This window comes from Haemaphysalis longicornis, unplaced genomic scaffold (genome assembly GCF_048455015.1).
Source record: "Haemaphysalis longicornis isolate Haplotype H1 unplaced genomic scaffold, Haemaphysalis longicornis Haplotype H1 scaffold_1, whole genome shotgun sequence".
Taxonomy (NCBI): domain Eukaryota; kingdom Metazoa; phylum Arthropoda; class Arachnida; order Ixodida; family Ixodidae; genus Haemaphysalis; species Haemaphysalis longicornis.
Genome location: NW_027526203.1, coordinates 114,177,135 through 114,195,056, shown reverse-complemented (window position 1 = coordinate 114,195,056; position 17,922 = coordinate 114,177,135). Strand labels below are relative to the sequence as shown.

Below are 17,922 nucleotides of genomic sequence, written 5' to 3'. Positions count from 1 at the left end.
TGGGGAAGGTAATGCAGCCCCGAAGATGGTCGTGCTAGTGACCGGGAGGATTAGTGCCTCAGTACTTTTGTACATTTCGAGGCTGGTGTACACTGTTTGCATGATTTTGGCACTTTAGTAGAAGGGTTAAAGGAGCACTGACAAAATAATTTTATGTTACACTTTTATTGCTTTTATCTATGCTTAATGGTCTGGCGAACTTGAAACAGCACTTCAAATACTTCAGCGCGCGATAGTTAATTACTTTGAACGGCCTGAAAATCGTTTGTTTCAAATTCCCGCGCTTTCATCCCGAACGGCGCATATGACAGTATCCCGGACTCACCTCACCGCTTTGTGCGGACGTCACCGGCGCCCGGTTGAAAGAGTGTTGCGCCCGCTCGCCGCTCGTCATGCCGCGCGCGTGAAGTGACGTCACGAGGTTTTGACGAGCGCTGTCGCGTCACTTCTTTTGGCTTCACGGGGTGATGTCACGCTGATGTTCATTTGCTGAGTGCCGCTCTGCGCGCTGCTCCGTCGGCGCGATAAAGGAGATCCAATTGAACTATGTTCTTTGCGTCGCAGACAGCTCATATTTCAGCCAGGGTATTCTGCTGAGTGAAGGAAGCGAACTGTGCAATAATATTGATTGATTGAGGGGTTTAACGCGCCGACGCAACGCAGGCGATGAGGCGCGCCGTAGTGGAGGGCTCCGGATTAATTTTGACCACCTGGGGATCTTTATCGTGCGCCGAAATCTCGTACACACGGGCGTTTTTGCTTTTCGCCTCCATCAGAAAAGCGGCCGCCGCGGCCGGGAATCGAACCCGCGACCTCGTGCTCAGCAGCGCAACGCCTTAGCCACTGAGCCACCGCGGCGGGTTGTGCAATAATATTGACGCCGAAAATTGGTGTCAGTGCTCCTTTAGGATCCTGGCTTCTCGCCTGTCCTAGCATTGAATCCAATGATTTTGGTAGGGAAGAGTTTTTATGAGGAGTCGCTGGATCGGTGACATTTCCTCCATGGCGTCTAGTTTCTTATCCGGGGGAGGGGGGACGGAATGCGCCTGCCTTGGATACGATAGCCCGTCCTGATTTTTTTGTTCCCAGCCGCTTTCTTAACGCTTACTTGGCTTCACTGACGTCTTCAAAGGTGTTACAAAGACCCAATTTGAGGATTTTTCATGCGACCGCGAAAAAAATTGGGACGTTGAGGGCTACCGTATGTGCTCTCTGATGACACCGTTGATTTGGACCCGCCGCGGTGGCTCAGTGGCTCAGTGGCTAAGGCGTTGTGCTACTGAACATGAGTACGCGGGTTCAATTCCAGGGCCCGGCCGCCAATTTTCTGATGGAGGCGAAAAGGAAAAACTCCCGTGTGTACGAGATGTCCGCGCACGATAAAGTTCCCAGGTGGTCGAAATTAATCCGGAGCCCTCCACTACGGCGCGCCTAATCGCCCGCGTTTCGTCGTCGCTTTAAACCCTACAATCATTCAATCAACCGCTTATTTGGTTTTTCACGGTGAGGGTTGGTTTGGGCTAACGCAGGTTGTACGGTACCGGGCTCATAATCAGCGCTCGCATGAGTCTTATCGTTTTTTCTGTCAGTGCTGCGTTTCCCCAGGTTGGGCATTTTACAGAGTAGTCCAATTCGTTAATAGTTTTCTGTTTTTGGGCGATTGTTAGAACGGCTCAGCCGCTTTTCAGTAGGGTCATGCCGGAAATTCAGGCGTGAGTGTTCTCTGGGATGACATCCTGAAATATATCGGGCAATCTTTTAACTTAGCCGCGTGGTGCCATCATTTGTTTGCCCCACACGCCTTGCAGCAGTGACAGCGGCGCGGAAAATTGAAAAAGTCAAGTAAAAATTAGTGTAATTATAGGTGCGTAGTGAGTTTTCTTACTAGGAGACATTTTATTTTGTTTCTGCTCGCAATGTACGCCTTCCTTAGTTGCTGATACACTGGCAGTAATCTTCTTGTTGGTGCCGGCATTACTTACGATGGAGAGTCGCTTTGATATCATGGCGTTAGTTGCGGGAACGGCTGGCGGTGGCGTGCCGACCATTCTACCACCGGGAAAGGGTGAAGGAACTTCCTTGCGCAGACGCGGCGCCTGCTGAATTCCCATACGTGAAAATCGAAAAACGAGCCTAAAATATGCAGTGACGATTACTATTCTCAATAATGTGAAATTTGTGCGCAGCACAAACTGCAGTCTTGTTGGTCACGGTGCTTATCTTCTGCGTGTCAGGAAGCGATCGCGTGACCGCCGAACGTAAGGCGGCGCGCGTTACTTTGCTGCTATCACGCAGCGCGTCGCCGCAGGCGGCAGGCATGTTGTAAATGTTTGAACCTCCCGCGCGAATGTCACGTGGTTCCCAATGGCCACACAAGGAAGAGGAAAACTGACGGGAGTGTGTGGGGGAGCCACTGAGATAGTTCATGCCATAGAAGCACGTGCCGCCCCCGCTGACACTTTCGCCGGACGCTCCGATAAATATCTCGTGCGGGCTCAGAGTACTGCCCTGCCCCTCCCCTTTCTGCCACACTTTCCTCCGCCGTTTCCTTTCTGTCTTCCCTCACTCGGTTACAACGCCAACGCCAACGCCAAGGCTGTCATCATTGCCGCCATCAAAGCTCAGTAGAGGCAGCCAGATTGCTTGCTGTTACGATTCAGCGCACCGCCACTCTGTTCGCGCATGCTGCAAGTTCTGTGCAGTGCTCCTGTGCTTCACGGCAGTGCCTACCCTCATCTAACATGTCACTACGTGCGCCTACCGCGGGCAGTTCGTTGGCGGTGACTCAAGCCGTTGCAGCTGCAAAATATAAAAACAAACTGTTGATGTTAAAGGAGCCATGAAGAGAAAATGCAAGTTGGTTTTATTCGAAAGATTTCGTTTTTATAGTGCCCCCAGCGCTTGTCCGGATACAAATGGTGCTTTATTCACTGAGAAATTAAACAATTTAGGTTGAAATTTTGATTTTCCCGCTCAATCGTGCGTTTTCGTGGTCCCAAGTGACATCACTGGAACCGACCGCTCTGCAGCCTAGAGTACCTTCATTCACGCATCCGCCGTACAGGGTAGAGACACGTATACGCTGGCGCCGCCATTTTCGGTTGCTCGCTCGCTCGCCGCCGAAGCAAGTCATTGTGTCAAAACCGCGCTAAAATTATCGCCGCAACGCGGTTTACTGAAGAAGTTTGAATCATATTGTCTGTTTCGCGTTGCTAGGTCTCGTTGGAAATGAAAAGAATAACGCGTTGAGCCCGTTGGCCCAATGCGGCGGCACGGGACCGTTAAAAGGTTGTCTCCACCCTGTACAGCGGTGTTGGTTTGTTCCCGCGTTTCTTTACGTTCCGTAACCTAGATGGCGCCACCATACCGTGGCAAGCGTTTGGTTTGTTTTTGCCCGCATTTAAACCTGGCTTTGTTTTTGTTCTGGGAGAAAATATTCGTTCCCTGAAACAGTGCTCGCTCGACAAATGGGGTCACGTAAGACACCGTTGCTTGCGTCAATCGTCCAGTGTCGTCTGAAACAACCCCAAGCCCCGTAGTGCTGTGCAGCAAAACACCAAGCATGCTGTGCGCAGTACGAACAGCAGAACGCATCAGTACTTCTATGTTTACATGTGCTTTCGTAACTTCCACTGTTTGTCCCATCATTCTTATTGCTTTGTAAAGAATGTGCCCTAAATTTACGCGCAAATCGCTCGTTCGTCTCGTTTGTAAGTTCTACCTAATTTGTGTCTGCTTCTGCCAGCCTCCGCCAATCGCAGAGCTTAGCTCATGTGACGACATAGGTTCTGTTGCGGGAAATGAACTGGTGGGTCGCATGACCATTCCCGTTTTTCCTAATTATGTAGCTTATTTGAGCGAAGTTTACGTTAAAAGTGGTGTCAGTATGATTCTAACGAGGCAATCTGTTGAATGAACCAAACTTGTGTTTTCTCTTCATGGCTCCTTTAAAGCGTGCCCGAGCAAAGCGGACGGTGCTCGCTGAGTTCTCCTGTCCCCCTCTCTCACGTGCAACGTGCGCCACCACGGCCGGGCCTCACGAACTCTGGATATGGTGTTTGTGTGTCTTTGTACTCTTTTCGCGCTGGGTGCAAAAGCACTAGTAAAGCGGCGGAGCCGTAACTGCTTGTGTGCCGAAATCCAGTGCATTCTGCGGCCGCCAGCTGATCGCACCGGGCTGCTGTTAGGAGCTCTGCGCTGCTCTACCCCGGCTGCAACCTCGCCTGTGCGGGTATTTTTTCTGTATCATCGCTGTTCAATAAACCAGTCAAGTTTGTCTTAGGCTTGTTGTAATCATCAAGAAGGCCGCTACTTTTGCTGGCCTAGCTACCACCACGCTTCCACATGGGACGGAGGCGATGAAGCCCAGTTCGGGGATGCCTTCCCGAATGTGACATTGCGCAATAAAACTTCATTGCGTTAAAATGTCGTCCTGTCCTGGAGTATAACATTGAATTCGTGTAAATGCTAGTTTTCCCGTTGTAAGGTAGATTTTTTCTAAACGATACCGTCTCACCACAAAAAATTAACTTTCCCTTTTAGTGGTGATAATGCGTTGTATATCACGTTACCACACCCGAATTCTTTCATCTAAGACTGGTAATAAACTTAGCGGTCTTCTCAGCGCGACTTCATAGATTGTAGGGGTTTAACGCGCCGACGCAACGCAGTCGATGAGGCGCGCCGTAGTGGAGGGCTCCGGATTAATTTTGACCACCTGGGGATCTTTATCGTGCGCCGAAATGTCGTACACACGGGCGTTCTTGCTTTTCGCCTCCATCAGAAAAGCGGCCGCCGCGGCCGGGAATCGAACCCGCGACCTCGTGCTCAGCCAGCGCGACTTATCTTCGCGTGGCTAATTGTCCATGGTGAAAGTTTATTCGGTACTGTTTTCGCAATTGTTCTTTGTGAAAACCATACTTGTTGATTTTTTATTTAATTTCGGAAACCCCTTTCACTGTTACTTTAACTTGTTGATGCTAATTGTTTTTTTAAATGCTACGTTGTCATGTTTTACTTTTGTAAGTACCTGCGCAATGTTGCAGGTATCTATTTCATTGAACATTTTGCTGCTCGCGACAGGGTCTTATCAGAGCTTAGATATCCGTTCTTGCGCTGACGCACCTTGGCTTGAATAGTGTCGGGCTCCTGAGCAAACTTGACCATGTGCCAATGGATGGTTCCGGCTGTGCTTACCGAGCCAGCTACAAAGAAACCCGTGACTGTGCCCACCAGTGTGTCCACTGTAAGGCACAACAGTAAGAAAATGCAAAGAATTGCGTTAGAGTGGCGGTACATAGATTTCATTTCACTTCTATTTCAACCAATCCTTTGCAAAGCTCACTGGCACAATACGGAGTATGTTTATTTGCCGCAACAGTTACACAATCGGTCACCCCAAGCCAATACTGTGCACATCGAAGACGTGAAAAATTTGTTTATCACATTATTTTGTCGGTTAGTGATATTCTTTTTATATGGTGAAAAGTCCTTCGGCTTGTTATGTCGTATGTATAAAAAAACATGCAAACCATTTCCATGCTCTCCTGAAGTCTAACCCTGATTTTGGAATACACAATCTGATTCCCGTGCGGTATGCTGTACACAGTCGATGGGACAACAGTCACGGATACCCGTGATGTCGACATCTTGATTTTGAATGTCATAAAACAATAAATACTATTGCAAAGCATATGTTACAAAACTTTTTCGCGCAGTTCTAACACAGGAGGATTTCGGGATGTTCATCAAGCTTGTAAAGATGGGACTGCTGGAACATAAAGTGTGAGCATCAACCATTAACGCCCTCCAGTTACCTTACCTTACCATACGTAGTTAAGTAGGATAGATTTCTTTACATTTTAAGCCTGCGACTCTGCGATGACAAAAAGGCGAAATATCAAATCAATATTGTCCCGACATGTACCTGGTTCCCGATTAAAGAGAGCATTATAAGGGGAAGCGGGGCCTATAACAACCGCGAGCAAGCCAGGACCAAGAAGAGAGCATATACAGCAAGCGGTTCGAGTGGCTCGGCCGGCTTACAGTGTGCGGTTTCTTTTTCGTCACTAACAATCCGGTGCTTTGTGACTGCCGTCTGTATCACCTTCGACGAAGAAGCGAAAATCCCCGTAACGATCAGTGATGGTCTGGAGTTGCTGCTTTTGCTCTGAAGTTTTATAATTTTATATGAGTTCAATATTTTGACGAGAACAGCAAAACAACCCCAAAAATTGGCGCCACTTGCACTAATGGTGGAAGGCTGGAGAAACAGCAGAGCTGGGAGTCTCGCTAGCTTCTCCCGGTTTTGCTCAGGTTTGCTAGGATTCAGCGCGATACTGAGGGTTGAACAGTAGCCGTGTCATGTGTACTCGAGCAGCGACACGATGGCGTTAGCGCTGCGCTTCTTCTTCCTCGGGAGTTGCCCACTTCTTCGGCGCAGCCACGTTTTCCGGGAGTGCAAACGGTCAGCTCTAACGCGCCGGCGCAACGCAGGAAATGAGGCGCACCGTAGTGGAGGGCTCCGGATTAATTTTGACCACCTGGGGAACTTTAACGTGCGCCGAAAGCTCGCACACACGGCCGCTTTTGCTTTTTGACTCCATCAGAAAAGCAGCCGCCGCGGCCGGGAATCAAACCCTCGTCCTCGTGCTCAGCAGTGCGACGCCTTAGCCACTGAGCCACCGCGGCGGTTAATGCTAAATCGATATTCTATCACAGGATGTCATGCGGGACCTACCACCGGACAAAAGTTTTTTGTACGTTGGCTAACAGCAAATTTCCCCCCGTCTCCAAGAACGATTTGTTCTATAACCAGAAAGTATCTGAGAAAACTGCTTGGCTTTCATTTGTATCCATACCGCAGAATTGTATATATACGGCTGAACGTCAAAGTTTTTCTCGCAGAAGGGTCCTCCACCTTGGGAAATTCCTTTAATATGGGTAGATTTAATCTTGTCCCTTCATCTGATTGTTGACCAATTGGCTCTCGCTATAGAGACAGCTGGCTTACGTCTAAACTCAATTGCTAGAGCGGCTGCCCTGGTTAGGCGGCACTCCCGGGCTCTAGTCCTGGACCATGACGAATTTTATAGCAAACTGGTGTATGAAAAGGGCACGCCATCCGGTTTTAGTGAGAAATGCATCACCGAATGATACAGTGGGATGCGCGAAAAGAACCGAGTGTGAGGGGGAAAGCCGTAAAGGGAAAGGGAGCGTCGGGTTTCTACGCGACGAAACGCCCCCGGTCGCATGCGTTCCACGTAGTTGTCGAGACCCAAAGAGAAAGATTACTCTGTCGCAGCGTATCGCCCAGTGGTACGAGGAATGGCGCCTTGTATATTACGTAGCTATATGCTCATTTTTGCTACGACGTTACCAGGGAACGGTAGCCTACGCTTGGGACTCCAGAGGAACAGCGCGCAAAAGAGGTACTATACTTCACGAGCAGGGAGGGAATGCGCCCGCCACCGCTTCTGGCGGCGACTCTAACCGTCGCAGTCTTTGCGCCGCCAGCGGAACATGCCCATGAATGGCACCAACGCAGACTACAGGGGACGCTGAGAAGAGCACACAGGAGAGGCGCTGGTTTCATCCGGAGCCTGTCCTATGTGCTCTTTGTGTGCCCGTGTCGACTGCACTGGTTTCATTCATGATGCCTTTCCAACTTGCACAACTTGCAACGCTTCTGAATATGTCCACGCCACCGAATGCGAGTGTCGACGTATGGTCGACCCGACCGAACCAGAGGAAGAGCGGGCTTGCAATGTCCAGCGCTGGGGACGTCCACGAGACGACGACGATGGGGCCAGAAAAAGTCATGTGAAACGCGATGAAAATGCGGTCGTGCTGCCGTGCCGTCATGTCACAAATACAGTTTCGCCGGTAGACCACCTTCACAGCGAAGAATGGCCCAATAAACTGCTTTCTTCAACTGCGAAGTTTCTCAGAAAGCTGTTTTACTTTTCCTTGTAGCCATTCGGTTGCATTACAGGTGGATGCCAAATTTCCCCCTCAGAAACTTAATCCACCTCTATGATGTCCCATAACCTGGTCGATAAACAGATTACCGTCAGTTGCAATTTTTCACCAATTCGCTCTTGCCCTTAAAACGACTAGACTCCTGGTTAGCACTGTTTATGGAACAACATTCCTAGTTAGGCGGTTGGAGTTGTTCGAATCCGGGAGCTTGCCAAATTCTTCGAGAGACAAGTTTCCCAGAAAGGGGCTGAGATTTTCTTTGTCGCCATACGGCGGTACTTCAGGCGTATGCGAAGTTTTCCTTCGCAGAAACATTCCCTACCTTTTGCATTTCCTCCGAAGTCGTCCAATGTTTCATCCTTCGTGTAACATAAAATTATTGCATCCCAAACCCCTGATGTGTTCGTTTTGTCAACCCTACTGAAGCCCTTCAGCATTGAAAGTAGACCCACTAAAAGTACGCCGAGATAATGCAGCTAAACGTGGAAGGGTAAACCCCTGCTCTGCTAGGTGACCGCAGGGGTAAAAGCAATTATAACGGGCGAGCACAATGAAATAAAAATAGGGCCCGAACAAAATCATTGAGCGGATTTAATAGGGCTCTGTGTGGCGCTAGAACGATTCAATAAACTTGGGGTGGTAATCCAGAAGTCCCGAGTTTAAGAGAAGCCCGGAAAAAAGCGAAGTCCGGCCACGCACCGTTACATCATGGTAACATCGTGGTTTACCCTCCCTCCGGCGTCTTCTGGAGTGAAGGGGAGGTCTCATTTCTCCCCTTCACTCGCTTTGCATGCTCTGCTTACTGCTATACGACGGGGACGCCAAACAAAACCCGCTGAAATGTATAGAGGTCGGCTTCTGATGATAGATACGTGCCGTTGACTGTTATACACATCCACACCCACCCACACACACACACACACACACACACACACACACACACACACACACAGATATAATATATATATATATATATATATATATATATATATGTATATATATATATATATAGTTAAGAGAAAAGGTTCCTGGCTATGAGGTTAGCTGTACGATAGAGAAGTCAAACTGAAAAGCATAACATTTATTCTAACGTTTCGACCGGGGGCTGGTCTTTTTCAAATATATATATATATATATATATATATATATATATATATATATATATATATACATAAGAAAAGAAAACTTTGAACAAGGTGAAAGCACGATTGTTGCCAATGTTTCAGCAAAGAGACTTGCTTTCGTCAGGGCAACCTCTCGCCGTGACGAAAGCAAGTCTCTTTGCTGAAACGTTGGCAACAATCGTGCTTTTCCCTTGTTCAAAGTTTTCTTCTCTTGTGTGCTCTACCATCTTCAAAAGTTCAACTGCACCCTATATATATATATATATATATATATATATATATATATATATATATATATATATATATATATATATATATTTTATTTATATATAAATCTAGAGAAAGATAAATCTCACAAAGCGTGCAGAAATAGTATAAGTAAAGAGTCGGATACACAGCAAGAACAATAATAAACAAGGTTTACTTACGTAGCGGCAACGGGACTTGCCTTCATCAGAGTAAAGTTACATGATTTTGCTGTCGCAAACATTTGGAACACATTTCTTATATAGGTTTGCCGAAAACTGTGAGAAGGAGCGGAAAATGTTTCGGAAAGGAGAGAACGCATACAGTCGGGCTACGCCTATGTTACAACAACAACAACAAAAAAAGGGGGGGGGAGCGAGAGAGAGAAAGGGATCGTGTTAACAAAGCAGCGTTCAAGGTTGCACCATGACGGGTCAACGTGTGCCGCGCGGGCTACAAGTTCAGACAATCCGCAGACAATCCGCAAGTTCAGACAATCCGCATTGTCTGAACTTGCAGCCCGCGCGGCATACGTTGACCCTTCATGGTGCAACCTTGAACGCTGCTTTGTTAACACGACCCCTTTCTCTCTCTCGCTCCCCCCCCCTTTTTTTTGTTCTTTTTTGTTGTTGTTGTTGTAACATAGGCGTAGCCCGACTGTATGCGTACTCTCCTTTTCCGAAACATTTTCCGCTCCTTCTCACAGTTTTCTGCAAACCTATATAAGAAATGTGTTCTAAATGTTTGCGACAGCAAAATCATGTAACTTTACTCTGATGAAGGCAAGTCCCGTTGGCGCTACGTAAGTAAACCTTGTTTGTTATTGTTCTTGCTCTGTATCCGACGCTTTACTTATACTATATATATATATATATATATATATATATATATAAGGTTAGTAGAGACAGAGACAAACGAGAAAGACTTAGAAAATAAAAATAAGTTTACTGACGTTTCAGGGAGAGGACTCCCTTTCTTCAGAGTTCAGGCACTCAGGCACTCTGAGTGCCTGAGTGCCTTTCTTACCTGTCCAACACCAACCGAGGACCAGCCCGCTTCAACCAATCGCCATCGCCCTACCCATACCAGTCGCCCAACCGCCGTAGCAATGCTGATTTCGCACGTGGAAGGTCCGCCAGCCCACGCGGGGGAAACTAAAAGAACAAACTTCTGGAGGAAAAGTTGCACGATGGCGGAAAAATGAAAACACCCCAACAACGCAAGGGCGCGCCGAAGACCGCGATTCACGAAATGCCCTCATCCCGACGACCCGACGGAACCCTGACGAGACTCCCGAACACCACGACAGCTACACGGCGCGACGCGTACCCACCATGACCGAGACGTCCGCTGAGAAGACGACGACAACGACGACGCATAGTACCCGACCGTCAACACGCACAAGCCGAGATGCGACGCCCCGACGCACCCGGAACTCGAGGAAGCCGCAGTCTGACGTCCACATGTCCATCGACGGCTTTGACATTGTCAGCCTCATAGACACGTGAGCCGACTACTCAGTGATGAGCGGATCATTTGCTTCTAAGATGAAGAAAGTTACGACCAGATGGGACGCACGGCAGGAGGCCACCTAGTGACGCCAAGTGGAACGTGCACATCGCGCGTCACCATAGACGGCCCAACGTACCCGGCGGGGTTCGTCATTTTGCCTAACTGCTCCCGCGACGTAATTTTCGGAATGGCCTTTTTGAAGGACAACGGCGCAATAATCGATCTGCAGACGAAGTCGATAACTTTTTCCTCCGATCACTGCATGACGCCGTAACCTAACCCCGAAACCCGTGCTGCTGTAAGGATCGCCCACGATCATGTCACCGTGCCACCTCACGCAAGCTTGATGATCAGCGTCTACTGTGAAGATCCGGTTCCTGACGTCGACGCCATCTTAGAGTGACCAAAGGTTGCTCCTCGACCAGGGTGTCTCCGTTGCAAGAGGTATTGCGCGCTTTAAGCAACGACCATCCCAAGTTTTGGTCAGTAATTTCAGCGGGGAATACCAGCATTTAAACAGGGGCGCTGAAATTGCGTTTCTGGAAGAAACGCAAGAAGCAAAGTGAAGTGATCGCAGTTGCCGACTTTGAACGTGCCCCCGAAAATACCTTCAAGCTTCCGAATCACTTCGACGTGAATCCGGCGTTACCGCAAGAATAACGGAAGAAATTACTGGATTTGCTGCGTCGCTAGAGCGAGTGTTTTTCGTCAAACTCAAAATTACGTCAGACACCCCTAGCGAAGCAACGAATTATGACTGAAGATGGAGCCCGACCTACCCGACAGTCACCGTACCGCGTCTCTTCACACGAGCGAGAAGGCATCCGGACTCAAGTCGACGACATGCTCAGCGACGGCATTATACAGCCTTCGAAAAGCCCCTGGGCTGCGCCGGTCGTACTGGTGAAGAAAAAACACGGCACATTAAGGTTCTGCATTGACTACCGGCGACTGAACAAAATCACCAAAAAGGTCGTGTACCCCCTGCCACGAATCGACGACGCCCTCGACCACCTCTGCCACGCGAAGTACTTCTCATCGATGGATCTGAAGACCGGCTACTGGGAAATTGAAGTGCATGAGAGAGACCGAGAGAAAACTGCATTTATAACCCCGGACGGCCTATACGAGTTCAAGGTGATGCGTTTTGGACTGTGCACGGCGCCAGCAACGTTTCAAAGAGTCATGGACACTGTGCTAGCTGGCCTAAAGTGGCACACTTGTCTCGTATACCTCGATGACGTTGTGGTATTCGCTCGGACGTTCGACGAACACCTTGCAAGGTTGGAATCTGTACTCCAGGCCATTCGTATGTCGGGGTTAATGCTGAAGCCTGAAAAGTGCCCTTTCGCGTATGAGGAACTGAAGTTCTTAGGCCACGTCGTCAACGCTGCGGGAGTCTTACCTGACCCGGCAAAAACTTCAGCCATTGCGAACTTCCCAAGGCCGAAGGACAAGAAGGGCGTGCGGAGATTTCTCGGACTGTGCGCATACTACCGGCGCTTCGTCGCAAACTTCGCACGCATTGCAGAGCCAGTCACGCGATTGACGAAAGATAGCACCCCTTTCCGCTGGGAAAACGACAAAGAAAACGCATTCTGCGAGCTGCCAAAACGCCTGCAAAGCCCGCACGTGCTCGCTCATTTCGACGAAAACGCCGAAACGGAAATGCACACGGACGCCAGTGATATAGACTTGGGTGCTGCCCTTGTCCAAAAGCAAAGCGGTTGCGAAAAGGTAATCACCTATGCCAGCCGTGGTCTGTCGAAGGAGGAGAAAAACTACTCTGCCTCTGAGAAAGACTGCCTGGCTATCATAAGGGCAATTTCAAAATTTCGCCCATACGTGTATGCAATACCATTCAAGGTTGTGACAGACCAGCATGCGTTGTGTTGGCTCGCCAGTATGAAGGAGACGTCTGGCCGTCTTTGGCGGTGGAGCTTGCGCCTGCAAGAATTCGACGTTACAGTCGTCTATAAATCCGGCAGGAAACACTCCGACGCCGACTCCTTGTCCCGCGCTCCCGTCGACTCACCACCACAAGACTCCGATGAAGACAGTGCGTTCTTCGAAATCGTGACGGAGAGCGACCTAGCCCCCCAGGAGCGTGCCGACCCCGACTTACGCGTAATAATCGACTACCTCGAGGGATGCAACGTCGCCGTTCCTAGAACCTTCAAACGCAACTTACCAGCATTAAGCCTGAGAAACTCCGCCCTCGTGAAGAATTTCAGCCCCGGAACAAGAACGAATTACCTTCTTGTCATCCCCGCGGACCTTCATGACGAAATTTCGAAAGCGTGCCACGACGACCCGTCTTCCGGACATCTCAGCACAGCTCGCACTATTGGAAAAATCAAGGCAAGGTTCTACTGGCCCCGCCTTACCTCTGACATCACCCATTACGTCCGTAGCTGCCGTGACTGCATGCGACTAAAAACGCCGCCGATGAGACCCGCCGGACTTCTGCAGCCAATCGCGGTCCCATCGAGGCCCTTCCAACAGATTGGAATGGATCTTCTTTCCCCGTTCCTTACATCACGATATGAGAACAAGTAGTGGATTGTCGCAGCGACTGACTGCATGACGCGCTACGCAGAGACGGCCGCTCTTCCGAGGGGGACTTCACAATAAGTCGCAAAGTTCTTTACTAACCAAGTTGTGCTGCGACATGGACCCTCTGAAGTCCTAATCACGGACCGCGGAACGGCCTTCACTGCGGATCTTATGCAAGGAATCTGACGCTACAGCAACACGGATCACTGAAGAACGACGGCGTACCACCCTCAAACGAAAGGACTTCCGGAACGTCTGAACAAGACAATCGCAGATATTCTGTCAATGTACGTCGACGCGTAACATAAGACTTGGGATGAAGTGCTCCCGTATGTCACGTTTGCGTACAACACGGCTATCCAGAAGACTACGCAGATGACGCCGTTCGAGCTTGTCTACGGAAGACGGCCAACTACGATGCTTGACGCCATGCTTCCGCATGTAGAAGACGACGACCTCAACCCCGACGTCCAAGGATGTCTTCAGCGTGCGGAAGTGGCCCGCCGGCTCGCTCGAGTTCGTATAACGGACCAGCAGCTGCTGGATGCCGGACGCTACGATCTCCGACGCCGAGACGCTGACTACCATCCTGGGGATCGTGTGTGGGTTTGGAGTGCCATCCGACGACGTGGACTCATTGAGAAGCTTCTGCGACGGTATTTCGGACCCTACCAGATTCTACGACGTGTCGGCCAACTTACCTACGAGGTGATCCCCGATGGGGATTCCGGCACATCGCGACGATGCACGCGGCCCGAAGTCGTCCACGTGGTTCGCTTGAAACCTTACTGTGCAAGATGACGGACTTTTTTTGTTGTTTGTTCGGACTATCTTTTGTTTTGGCATCGGGTTGATGCAGTCTTAGAGGGGGGTAATGCCGCGAACCATGTACGCGTTTGTTTATTTATTGTTTGCTTTTACTACCGCCCGGCTGCGTCGGTCGGTGTTATCTATGTACCAAGGGAAGCGCGCCTTCCATTCTTTCTTTCTGTGCCGCATGTGTTATATCTTCTGATAGGGAGAGCGTTCCGAACTAACGTGTACAGCCTAGAATAATCTTATTTGTTCTGGATGTAAATCGACGGTTCCAGAAACACTCCCACCGAAAGATAAAAGCCTGGAGAGCAGACGCCATGGGATTCCGATCGTCGACGCTCGCTAGCACACGTCACTTTGTTGACTGCTGCTTCGCCGCCTGAGTATTCTTTGAGGTATTACGGGAGCACAGTTCGCTCTAATAAACGTGTTTTCCTTCAAGCAACTGCATCGTCTCTGGCTTTGTGACAATGTGATCAACAGCAATGGCCCAAGTATGGATCCCTGGGGTGCACCATTTTTTATGCCTAACATTGATGACGACGCTTTGTTCACTTTCACAAATTGGTTGAGGTTAGCTAAGTAGCTTTAAATTAATTTTAGCACAACGCCTCGAACACCGCCTTTATGTAATTTAGTCAAGAGAACATCGTGGCATACAGAATCAAATGATTTGCGTAGGTCAACTAATAGCCCTATAGTGTACAGTCTCTTCTTAAAATTAAGTATAATGTCATGTAAGATACTTAGGAGCGCTTGTTCCGTTGATTTTCCTGTTTTAAAACCGTACTGCATATTGCTAATTACCGTAGATTTATTGAAAAAATTCCCTAATCTGTTTTTATGGTCCCCTAAATACTTTCGACAAGACAAGTAGGACAGAAATCGGTCGATAGTTTGACAATTCCTTTACGTTACCGCCTTTATGTAAAGAAGATATTCTGGCAATTTTAAGACGGTCGGGGAAAATTCCAGTTTTAAAAGTTGTATTTATGATGGCGGTTAAAATTGGAGATATGATGTCAGACACATATTTAGTTGGAATTGCTTTTTTCTCGTCGTAACTGGCAGCAAAATTATTCCTAATGCTGTTGATGCTTGTTTCAATTTCAGACGGTGTGACAGGTGTTAGGGCTAGTGAATTCATAAATACAAACTCGGTCAAGCAGAGTGTTTGTACATCGACATCAGCAAGATGCGTTTCATCGTATTTCGCACTATTTACAAAGCATTGCTGAAGCAGCACTGTCACCGGTTAACACTCCAGTGGGCGTTTCTATACTAAGCGTAGGGATACTATGCTTTTTTGAAGTCAGATTTTTAAATGCAGAGCATTTCTTAGCCTCGCCTGTTCCTGCGTCGGACGGTGTCAACAGTTCCGCGTCCGCAGCAGGTGCGCCTCTCCTTCCCTCCTCTCTCCCAACAGCGCGCGCATGCGTCGTAGTCAGCCCGTTCGCTCCGTCGCGGTCTCGGCGTAACAGGTGCGTGATAGCAGCGCGGTGGGGCGTGGAAGGGCGCGCGCTGCTTGCGCATACGCGCTCTCCCCCCCGTACTGCTCTCCCTCTACTGCGCGCGCTGCAAATATAGCGGCTAGCGGTCGCTCGTGTTTCAGTCACTGCGTTGCTCCTTCCTTCCTTGGTTGAGGCTCGTGCCCACGTTTACTCGTGCCTGCTACTGCAGCATCACGGAAGAAGCGATGGAAGCAACACTGCCTTCAATCAGTACTGAGGCCCCAATGCTCTGCATTTACTCGTGTTCCCCTCGCGGGAAGGCGCGGGAATTTTTTTTTTATCTCATTCCACACATTTTTTGCGTCATCACTAATTTTTGATAATACGTTTACATAATATCTCATTTTCTCTTTTTTTTTATCCCAGCGTTTACCAGATTCCGAATTTTTTTATAAGAGTTGAACCTATTTCTATCGCTAGTTTTTACGAAAGAATGATACATGTTAATCTCCCTTTTCATTTTTTCAACAAATCTGCGCTAATCCAGGGCTTTCGTGTTTTACAAAGGCCTGCTTTACCTCGCTTGAGGGGAAATGCTGAGTCATAACATGTAAAGAACTTGTCAAAGACTTTGTTGTAGGCAGTGTTTGGGTCTTTTTCAATGAATATACACCTCCAATCTGTATTGCAAACAAGTAAGAGAAATCGGTTCAAACTGTGTTCATCAATCCTACGCGTCAGCTCATGTTGTTTATTTTCACTTTTTAGTGATACCGGAAACAAGCAAAAAATAGGCAAGTGATCACTTATGTCAAGTGGTAAGAGACCTGCAGCGATATCAGGTGGATGCACATTTGAAATGCACAAGTCCAATACCGTTGCAGTGTTCCCAGTGAGTCGTGTTGCCTTAGTACTAAGACTTGTGGAAGCAAAGGAATTAATAAGTTCACTAAGCTGTAGGTATGGAGCAGAATGCACTAGCATATTTATATTTAAATCACCCATAATTACAAAGTACCTGCGGTTGCTGCAAAGGTGGCAAAATAGGTCTTCTAGAAATTAAAAAAAAAATGAAGTTTGTTCCCAGTGGGTGGGCGATAAATAACAACAATGGTACAGATACCCATATTCACAGTTAAGCATTCGACGTCAGGGTTGATAAAAGAAAATTCTGCTGCTACCCCATTAGGTATTGTTTGCTGAACATAAATGGCAACGCCCCCACCCCTGTCATGTGAACGCGTCAGCCCGTTATATACGTAATTAGGATTATAGCAAGCAGCATTGGGATATTATATTGTTACGTGGCGGCAGGACAATAACGAGGCGAAGCATGGGCGACGGTGAAGCGATGTATTTACATAATGGTTAAAGAACTATTTAGATAATGCCAAAACGGAGCCCGGCCTGGCAGCGCGGCGCACACAGCTCTCCTTCGTCGTCACCATCCTTGGTGACGCAGTGACACGAGCAAGCATGCTTGACCGCAACGCACTTTTACTCCCGACGACACAGCCTCGCACTCAGCAAACCACTAATCTGGTACTCAGTTATTCATCATCAGCCCCTAAAGTAACATCAATTCTTAAGAAGCACCATAACATACTTATGCAAAGCCAGAGGCTCCAACGCATTTTTCAAGATCCGCCTCGCGTAGTCTATCGACGATCAGCGAACCTACGCGATTCACTCACTTCGTCTAAGACCACTCGCCCACCTTGCATTGGCTGCCAACCCTGCCAAAAACCGCGATGTCAAATTTGTCCCCAAATGACGACAACTGCCACAGCCAGCAGTACAGCTTCCAATTTCACACTAAACATAAAAGGTAATTTTACTTGCGAAACCGAAAACGTGATTTATCTGCTCGAGTGTACCGAATGCCGGCTTCAGTATATTGGCCAGACCCGCACGTCTTTTAGACTTCGTTTTAATAATCACAAGTCGCATATTAAGATCCTCCCGAACCTGCCGTTGTCCCAACATGTCAACGTAGTTGGTCATTCATTCAACAAAATAAAAGCAACAATTCTTGAATCCGGTTTCCGCTCACATCATGATAGGGAAGTCAGAGAATCGTATCTTATTCACAAATTCAAATCTATGAAATCGGGTTTAAATGAAAGCGTTGGCGCGCTGGCTTTCTTGTCGCACTGATTGCGTCTGTGTAACCTTTTTGCTGCCGTTTACGTAGATATACTTGTGTTTGCATTGGCCCTCGTGTATATGGTTGCGCG

The 17,922-nt window shown here is 48.4% G+C and overlaps 1 protein-coding gene across 3 annotated transcripts in view; it reads right to left on the bottom strand.

Annotated features, from left to right (window-relative positions):
• Positions 1–17,922, bottom strand: part of LOC144179334 (cytochrome P450 2F3-like) — a 123,692-nt gene that overhangs the window by 22,601 nt on the left and 83,169 nt on the right. For all 3 annotated transcript variants that reach the window (XM_077707631.1, XM_077707649.1, XM_077707638.1), the window contains exon 7: positions 5,125–5,243. In XM_077707631.1, coding sequence (XP_077563757.1) covers positions 5,125–5,243 — 119 coding nt within the window. The remainder of the gene's footprint in view (positions 1–5,124; positions 5,244–17,922) is intronic.